Raw genomic sequence first — 10,176 nt, 5'->3', positions numbered from 1 at the left:
CACGGTTAACTATGATAAAAAAAAAAGTTTTGTAAAAATGTAAAAAAAGACTGATGGTTTGACCTTATGTTGTTATTATAATGTTTTACAATAACAGACCTTTTACTATAGATCAAATATGTAATGATTATTTGGTTTAACTTTAAAAAGTAAGAAGGCTAACCAATTGCCTTACAAATGTGAGTTCATAGAGATAGAAACTCAAAATATTATGTTATCCGAACCACATTAATTATCTAAGTTGTTTGGACAAAATAAAAAGTTGTGATAAATCGGGAAAATATTTGTTTACAGTGATGAACATTTCAATGACCTTTTAACTAATTTAATCAAACTAAATAAATAGAAAAAAATAGCACACATGTAGCCTGTAGCCTATGCGTAATGAATAATATAAGGCAATACACAGATCCAAAGAGTTTTCAAAGAGTCCAAAGAGTTTTCCGCTGTACTCATTTGTCCCGTTATCAGTAATGCGACATTCCTGCAATGTGTGAAGTAATTTGTGGTTTTTGGTCACAGTGGGATGTAGGCCTACAGGATTCTTAAGGTTGCTTATTTTCCTGTATGTAATTTTTTTTTTACTCTCTCTCTCTCTCTCTCTCTCTCTCTCTCTCTCTCTCTCTCTCTCTCTCTCTCTCTCTCTCTCTCTCTCTCTCTCTCTCTCCCAGTGGCAAAGAGTTGCACATTTTACAGCTCAGTGACCATTTGCCGATTTTTTTCTTCTTTTCTTGGGGTGGGGGGGGGGGGGGGGGGGGGGGGGGGATTGAAAAGTGTCCCTTTGTGACAACCAGAGCCAGATTGGGGAGTAGCTCATTTGCATCTCATTACCCTAGCAGTCTCTGCCTGTATATAACCGGCCGCAGGAGGACTAGGACACTAAACACGCACAATCCAGTCAGTCTCTCACATGGAAACAAGAGTATACGGGAGGAAAGTTTGGATCATTTCCACGCCAATTGTATAAACGGAAAATAATAAAAGAAGAACCCTGTTCCTGGGTTTTCTGCATTTTTTCCTGCTTCCTAAACTAAGTGGACTGCAAAATTTTGACAACTTGGAGTATTCGTCCACTGAGGGAATTTGTTCGTCCCCATTTTTTGCGCATCGGGGTTTCCTCTTTATATTCGTATTTGGGATTTAATTGCTTGATTTTTTTTTATTCAAGGGAGACTTTAATGGGCTTGCATGATCAGATAAAGTGAACGTAACAGAGCATCTGCCTTCCACTGAGTGGAGAACTTCGAGCCTCAATGATTTATTGAGACACGGTCTCATACAATCGCCTGGCCCGTGGAAGCTTAACAACACAGTTCAGATCATCTCCACCATGGGTCGACTTATGATAGCGGCTTTGCTGTGTGTCGTGATAAGCCAGGTAATTAAAGTCAACGTCTAATTTACTGTATGTGAGCAATGATCTCACAATATGATGGCAACTTTTAGTAATTGATTCTATTTGCATGTCTTTTCAGGGGTTTTGTTCTGGGGTTTTCGAGTTAAAGTTGCAGGAGTTTCTTAACAAGAAAGGGGTGACAGGCAACGCAAACTGCTGCAGAGGATCCGCGCAAGAGTCTCAGCAGTGTGAATGCAAAACCTTTTTTAGGATTTGCCTGAAACATTACCAAGCCAATGTATCTCCAGATCCTCCGTGCACTTACGGTGGGTCCGTTACCCCAGTGCTTGGCTCAAACTCCTTCCAAGTTCCCGAGAGCTTTCCTGACAGCTCGTTCACCAATCCCATTCAGTTCTCTTTTGGATTCACATGGCCGGTGAGTAGTTTGCGGGGTTTTTTTTACATTGTAGGCTAGGCTACTGTATATCTTGATAGCCTACATTTGTCCGTTTTGATGTGGTTTATTACAGCATAATGATTTATAAGGACTCAGGATGTGGGTATTTAGACGCTTTAGCGGGTGGGAAAAGTCACATCCCCTGGGTTGAAATATAATTGTCAGCTCAGTGTGAAATTCCGAAACCTTTCATTTTACTGCAGTAAGTAAGTGTGAAATCGGAAAATGAAGCTCGAATCCCCAGTGCGATCACACCTCAAGCCATTCACATCTTCCGATATGTAGGAAATCAGCAGGGAAGTGTGGAGGAATGTGTTTCTAGTCTAATTTTGACCTTTCAACTTATATTAACACGTAATTTTCTATGTTTCAGGGAACATTTTCGCTGATTATCGAGGCGTTGCACACCGATTCCAACGATGATCTGTCGACAGGTAACGCGAAATGCATTTAACAGAAGTTACGCTTTAATTCATCTTTGTGCGTCAATGAGCTAACGCTAAAATTAAAACGTCCACAGAAAACCCAGAACGTCTGATCAGTCGTGTGACCACCCAGAGGCACCTGACAGTGGGCGAGGAATGGTCCCAAGATCTACAGGTCGGTGGGAGGACAGAGCTGAAGTACTCGTACAGATTCGTTTGTGATGAGCATTACTACGGCGAGGGCTGCTCTGTCTTCTGCCGTCCCCGCGACGACACTTTTGGCCACTTTACCTGCGGAGAGCGCGGAGAAATCATCTGCAACTCCGGTTGGAAAGGACATTACTGCACAGAACGTAAGTATAAACTATATCTATCAACTGTGTTTTGAAAGTTTTTAGTGCGCATTCGTCGGTATTTCGCGAGGAAAAACAACAACCAACTTCGTCGCTATGGGAGCAAGCAACAGGCGTTTGTGTGATTCAAATGAGGGACGTTGGCCAAATAATGGCACGCGTGCCATAGATTAAATGTAACGCCTGATTGGTTACTTGGCAGAGCGCTGGGCGCTGATTGGCTCAGAGCGCTGAGGTATTGTTGGAAGGGGGCAGCTGCAGAGTGAAGGTAGACAATAGAGCAGCTGTCCTGCACTGGCACCATGTACACCAGCTGTCCACCCTTATCTGCGCCGACTCTGGGACATTATGGGGAGGGGGTTGGATGAACAGAGTGAAAAAGGGGACTTCTGACCCACAGTTAGAGAAAAAAGGAGCTTTTGTTTAGGAAGCTTTTGTATGAGTGCAACTGTGTTAACCAGAGTGTCCTTCCAATGGTTGTGAGGAGAACTTTTTTGTTGTTGTTGTTACCCACAAAGTACGAGTGAGCAGCTTGGTAAAGCTGTGCCAGAATAATAATAATTGAGTCTGTCAGAAAAGAACTGGTAATAATAAACAAATATTTCTCTTTATAGCAATCTGTCTTCCGGGATGTGATGAAGACCATGGGTATTGCGACAAACCCGGTGAATGCAAGTAAGTGTGATGGAGATTTTTAACACTCAACCTTCATTGCTGTGGAAGTTAACAACATACTAACTGGTCCTCTGTGGTGTTTTTAGATGCAGAGTGGGATTTAATGGAAAGTACTGTGACGACTGCATCCGCTATCCGGGCTGCTTGCATGGCACCTGCCAACAGCCATGGCAATGCAACTGCCAAGAGGGTTGGGGAGGCCTCTTCTGTAACCAAGGTGAGCCTTTGGACATCATAAACTGAGTAGTTGAACAAGCTGTTGGTTTAGAGTCATCCATTGACTCTGTACGCAGCAGAGAAGACTAACCCACATGTTTATTTTGTGTTGTAGATCTTAATTACTGCACACATCACAAACCGTGCCAGAATGGGGCCACTTGCACCAACACTGGTCAGGGAAGCTACACCTGCTCATGCAGACCTGGCTTCACCGGAGACAGCTGTGAGATTGAGGTCAACGAATGCTCTGGCAGCCCGTGCAGAAATGGAGGAAGTTGCACTGTGAGTTTTAATAAATATACGAGTCAATTCAATCTCTGATTTATGTGTTGTATAGGACTTGAGTTTTGTTCAATGTCCTAACTTCTTCTCAATTGTCCCTCGTATTTCACAGGATCTTGAAAACACCTACAGCTGCACATGTCCTCCTGGTTTCTACGGAAGAAACTGCGAGCTGAGCGCCATGACTTGCGCCGACGGTCCCTGCTTCAACGGTGGACGCTGTGCTGACAACCCTGGTGGAGGATACTTCTGTCAGTGTCCGACGAGCTACGCTGGTTTCAACTGTGAAAAGAAGATTGATCACTGCAGCTCCAACCCTTGCTCGAATGGTACATTGATTGTCCCCATTCAAATCCCTGAAATGCTGAAGAGGGAGTATTTGAATCAGTTGTCTCATGTCTTACTCTTATTCTACAGGTGCCCAATGTCTAGATCTTGTGGACTCCTATCTTTGTCAGTGTCCTGAGGGTTTCACTGGAACGCACTGTGAAGACAACATCAATGAGTGTGCCGCCTATCCCTGTCAGAACGGCGGCACGTGCCAAGACGGACTCAACGACTACACCTGCACCTGCCCACCTGGGTACAACGGGAAAAACTGCACCTCCATGGCCAACAAGTGCCTCCACAACCCGTGCCACAACGGTGCCACTTGTCATGAGAGGGACGGACGCTATGTGTGCGCTTGCATCCCTGGTTATGGAGGACATAACTGTCAGTACTTGCTCCCGGAGAACTCAGAGGGACAAGCCGTTGTTGAGGGAGCCGACAAAAGATATTCTTATGCCGAGGACGATGAAGCCTTTCCTTGGACGGCGGTTTGTGCTGGGATTATTTTAGTGCTTTTAGTCCTGATCGGAGGCACCGTCTTGGTCGTCTACATCCGTCTTAAGCTGCAGCAGAGGAGCCAGCAAGTCGACAGCCATAGTGAGATCGAGACCATGAACAACCTGACCAACAACTGCAGCCGAGACAAGGACTTGTCCGTAAGCGTCATCGGAACCACGCAAGTAAAGAACATCAACAAAAAAGTGGATTTTCAGAGCGACGCCACGGGTGGAGAAAAAAACGGATTCAAATCTCGTTACTCTCTAGTGGATTACAATCTTGTTCATGAGCTAAAGCCAGAGGACTTGGGTAGAGAGGACTCTGAGAAGAGCGAAGCGACAAAATGCGAGGATTTCGAGTCCGACTCAGAGGAGAAACACAGAAATCATTTAAAAAGGTAAATATCGTTGTGTGTGGATTTTGGTTACTATAGACAGGGTGTTGTTATGCAGTATTAAAGTTGATTCTTTTCATTTTCAGTGAATCTTCAGAGAGGAAACATACAGATTCTTTGTGCAAAGACACAAAGTACCAGTCAGTCTTTGTTTTATCAGAGCTGAAGGATGAATGTATTATTGCAACCGAGGTAAGTCCAGAAGCTTTCTACTGTTTGAAGTCATGAGATGTTAGTCTGCAAATCTAGATTTCTGAATGCTAAATTTATGCCATTTCTTCTTGTTCCAGGTGTAACGCCACAACGGAGCTGTAGCTCATCTTGTTCTACAGGAGGTTTTACTCCAGTAATGCTGCTCAAACCAGAGGGAAGGTTTCCTTCATGTGACTGCTGCTGTGAAACTTATGTTGAAGGTGATATTCAGAATGAGCTGGTTCTCAACTGAAGTAAACACAGTGACTGCAGGAAAGGACGTTGGGCCATACTGGCTCGGACTCTCAAAGTTTGTTTCCCAGGAACGTGCCAAGTGGACTCGCTGCACTTCCTGTAGGGACGGTTTTACCTCATTGCACTATGATGGGTTGTATTATTAATGTATTTAACACACATTTGAATCGAATACTGTGTATGCATATGCACTGACTGCAGTGTGTATCTGGAAGTTCTCTGATCGTTACATAGATCAGTTGAGGAAAAACACTGCCATCAAAAATGTTTGTTACTGATTTGTTTTTGGAAAGCTTGTATTTCTTTTATTTAAATGTTATTTGTGATCGATGTGTTTCTTTTTTGTGTGCGTGAAGTTTGATGTAATTTAAAATCTTTTTCATTTTGAAAATTTGTCTATTGTAAATAAGGCACTTCGGGTCGATGTGACTTTTCTGATGTAAATGTATTTAAACACGCTGTCAAAACTTACAGGAATTGTTTTTATGACTGTTGCCCATGAAAAAAAAATCACCTTAATATTTTTCCAAATAAATCCTGTATGGAATATCACAAAATTGGTTAGGTATTACTGAGTTAATGGACTGAGTTTGCTATCTTTAAATCATTTTGTTAATTTTTCCAGATTTATGTGACAAATGTTGCATGTTTTCCCTTATAACCTCACTGAGTAAGACAAAGACACACCCGGTAAAGACAAATTACAGCCTCGATCTTGATGGCAGGGTATTTTTGGGATGCAAGAGCTCTTTGACAAAAACATCAAAACCACTTTTTGCAAATGGTTTGGTTGAAGTTTCTGTTTGGTGGAACTTTTATGTCAAAGCTGTAGCCAAGCTCATTATGTGACTTTTATAAAGCAAAAGGAGAACAGGAACACTCCCTCCCTTAACATTTTAAGATGTGTTAAACATTCTTTTTTTATCATTCAAAACAATCTGCAAGAATAGATATTTAAGGGTTAACATATGCTCACTTAATCGAGCAGACCACTGAATAGCACTATTGAAGTCCTTCTGGTGATATGACTTTTCATCCTTATGGCATTTAAAGAATGGCATTTTATGGGTATTTAGAGCATAAGAGAGCATATCATTATATCATTATGCTTTAAAAAATATATTTTTCAATATGGTTATTTCAATATAGAAAGTAATTATACTGTCCAATATTTCCTTTAGATCAATAACTGTAAAAATTAGAAGTGACTTGAGCTCTGTAGAGCTTGTAGAGTCTTTGGTTGCGGGTTCAGGGAGGATACAGTGAAAAGTATTCACTGGTATTAGCCAACTGTTGGACAGTTGCTTTCACATACCACGCTAAGCTTTTAACTTAACTTTTTTCACTCGCACAATAGGTTTTCGCTGAGTTGGAAAATAACAGGAGACAGGCCTAAAGCAGTTCTTTTGTTTCTTCATTCAGTGTAGACCTGACGCAATGCGGCAAATATCTTCTATTAGATCTTTTTTAGTTGTGTGTGTTTTCAACATTGTGTTTGGTGTGTGATTCATTAGCAAAATACTTATGCTATAATCTTATTTTAAAACAAAAAAGAACATTCAGAATGTTCTTAATAGTCTCATCAGGCTCAGGGTGAAAATGTTTGCAATTTGCGCTTACCCATTATACTGCAACATATGCGGTAAGCTATAGTGTAAACAGTTTTTGTACAGTTTGCTGTTGTTCACAGCAGTACAAATCCATATTGTGTTCTTCATTAGTTTGTCCTGTTCAATAAAGACCAAAAGATGTGATGCAATGGACACTTTTCACATTTCTAGGGTTCTCAGAAGCAGAAGTCATCATAGTTGTGGTGAATAGATACTGCAACAAATATAACATTTGCATTCCCATTTGCTTCAAAAGCAAAAAATAGCGTTTCTACGACTTTCTAAAAAGGAAAAAAATATTAAGAGATTGATTACGGTGGTCAGAAAAGAGAAAGATTGCAAATTTGCCATCACTCCCTCAGCTACAAACACTCATGCAGCAGCTTTAACTGGTTTTCTGAAATGTAATACCAAGGTAATTTAACACAAAGTATAGTTATATTATTCAAAGTATAGGGTCTACTGAGAGATTTGTAGATATGCGACCTTATGAATAATGTATTAACCATGGTTTCAGTGTACAGTTCTTTTTGAACAGTATTTTGATCTTAATGATAAAATGTGAAGGGCTAGATGTGGTAAAACACTCATAATGCGTTCTAACCAGGGGTTACAGTGAATAGCATCGCCCACAGTGAAATCTCATTAGTCCAGTATATTAACTCTTTCCCCACCAGCATTTAATTTTTTTTTTAAATTGCCAGACACCGCCAGCATTTTTGATCATTTTCACAAAACTTTCATGTCCCCCGGAGTATTTTGCTGCATGAATATCTGAACAAATCATAAAGAGTTCTTAGTTTTTTTAATCAACACTTAATTTGATAAAAAATTGCGTTTTTGTCAATGATTACAACGTGCATTATCAATGCTTTTTATCGATTTCTTTCTGCTTCTTCTTCTCCTGTGTTTTGGTCCGGAGATTGTACTCTTTCAGAAGATGCATAATAGCGCCCCCTATATATAACAGTGAAAACATGGAATGCCGGCAAATTCCGTCAATGGCGGGGAAAGAGTTAATCCTGATTGTGGCACGTTATGCAGAATTTGGTAACACTTTATTTTACAGTGTCCTTATAGCATGTAGTTACTATATAGTAATAAGTCTAAACTATGCATAATTAGATGCGGTTAACCTTAAACCGGTAGCTCTTTATTTTACAGTCCTATTCCCCTTTTACATACATACTATGTACTTATCATAGTAATTACAATAACTGGGTAATAAATAGGTACAAACGCTAAACCTACCCCTAAACCTAACCTAAACCCATATAGTTACCTTACAGTAGAAAAGTACACTGTAAGTTCACGTAAGTACTGTAAAATAAAGTGGAACCCTTAAACCAAACCCTTTGTAGTCAATTAATATTACTCAGTACTTAAATATTTAATTACAATGTAACAAAGACACCTTAAAATAAAGTGTAACCCAGAATTTTTGTTCTTAGTGAAGACAAAGTAATATTTTAAAAAAACTTGATCATGATTTTAGCCTATGTGTTGGCTTGTTTTTCTGTTTCAGGCTATATAATATGTTATAGGGTTTCCATGTGCTGTTTAACTAGAAGCTTTGTTCTGTTCAGGTTATTATGTCTTTTATCTGCAGGACGCTACCATGACGAAACAAGACGTTTCATGGTGAAGTACATTTACATGACAAGAGAAGAATTTCAGCTGAGCTTGGTTGTTTAAGTGTTTCCACTTCACGGGCAGATCTCGTCACAGATTATAGCCCCCTTTTTTCTGTCGTATAGTCGCCGTCTTTCTTCTTTGTTCAGGGAAGAGATGAGTGATAGTAGTGTACGCCATGCCTTGGAATCAGCCTGTATGTGCAACCTTACTTCTGCTTGGCGTAGTCCTTATAAAGCTATTTTCTGCTGCCAATCCCTTCAATGGCAAGTTACATTTTGACAGATTGTGGTGAGAGGGGCACACGAGCATCAGTAAAGGGATTTCGCCACAGCGATGACCCACCCTTTGTTCAGGCGTAGTGGTCACCTGTCAGTCCTCACAATGCAGAGCCGTCCCCTTTCAACTGTTGCAACCTGGGCCCTTAGATCTCATTTGCTTTGGTAGAGAAGCGATTCAGAGTCCTGCAAGGGAAGTTTCAGGGAACAAAACGGTTTCATCCAGGGCAATTGAGAGCAAACAAAAAGAAGTCAGTGGGTGGAAGAGCTGCTGTTATACACAGAATGTCAGTAAAATGGACCAATGTGACATCTGGAACTGGAGGAAAACTTTCATCTTCTACTATCAACAGTAGCTATGTTTCCATTCAAGGTTGCGAACCTAACTTATGCTCAAAATTGGAATGTCGTATAAAACATTTGCAAATATTTCATCCCATGTGTCCAAAATAACAAAATCGACACTTCCTGGGGAAAATGGTGCAAAACATCTGTAATAAAAATGGTAGTTTCTGCAATCTGTGAAGCCACTGTCGTTCTTTTTTCATACCACATAAATGACTTGTATTTCAGAAGGCGCAGACGAAATGCAATAAACGCTGTCATGTTGTCTTGGGTTCGGAGGTGGATGCGGGTGTTTGGAACACAATCATGTGAGATAGTATTTCTAGGATGTCATTATACCAAATCATTTTGATGACAGACATTGGCTCAGGCATTTCAGTATGATCAAACCAACATTTGACATGCTTTGCGGTGTGATTGGCCCGTGTTACAGTGCTGTGGCTGTATTACAAGTTTTTTTAAACGCTTTGATACTATTTTCACAAGTCAAGTCAAGTCATCCTCATTTATATAGCGCTTTTAACAATGTAGATTGTTTCAAAGCAGCTTTAAAGAGATAAACATATAATTTAAGGTAACAGAGATCGGTTTAGTTTTATAGTGGTTCTTGAAAAATGTTTTTCCAGCTAAAGTTAGTTTTGATTGATTCACTTCCTTCTAAATGATCATTTGTTATTAAATTAGAGGCCACTAGGACGACACCGTTCTCTCTAAACAGATTTTAAACGTGAACCTGTGATAGACGCTGATGGCGTTCACATGCGCATTAAGAATTGATTCTATAGTTATGTGCGTTTGAATATATGTGCGCAGGTTTGTAATTCCTTACAAACCATGCCTAAACAAACTACTTGTCTTGTCTATAAATGTTGATGCAGAATTTTATTTTATTTTA

The 10,176-nt window shown here is 40.3% G+C and overlaps 1 protein-coding gene across 1 annotated transcript; it reads left to right on the top strand.

Annotated features, from left to right (window-relative positions):
- Positions 1-941: 941 nt before the first annotated feature.
- dldh (dihydrolipoamide dehydrogenase) lies at positions 942-5,973 on the top strand. Its single transcript, XM_077246979.1, has 11 exons — positions 942-1,378; positions 1,476-1,772; positions 2,167-2,227; positions 2,314-2,571; positions 3,186-3,246; positions 3,333-3,463; positions 3,578-3,747; positions 3,860-4,076; positions 4,165-4,972; positions 5,056-5,161; positions 5,260-5,973. The coding sequence occupies exons 1-11, from the start codon at positions 1,331-1,333 to the stop codon at positions 5,263-5,265; spliced, it is 2,163 nt and encodes a 720-aa protein (XP_077103094.1). The 5' UTR covers positions 942-1,330; the 3' UTR covers positions 5,266-5,973.
- Positions 5,974-10,176: the final 4,203 nt, after the last annotated feature.

This window comes from Siphateles boraxobius, unplaced genomic scaffold, assembly GCF_051911475.1.
Source record: "Siphateles boraxobius isolate OS27281-9 unplaced genomic scaffold, OSU_SipBor_1 104, whole genome shotgun sequence".
NCBI classification, from domain to species: domain Eukaryota; kingdom Metazoa; phylum Chordata; class Actinopteri; order Cypriniformes; family Leuciscidae; genus Siphateles; species Siphateles boraxobius.
Note: the sequence above shows the minus strand (reverse complement) of the source record. Positions and strands in the feature narration are given on the sequence as shown.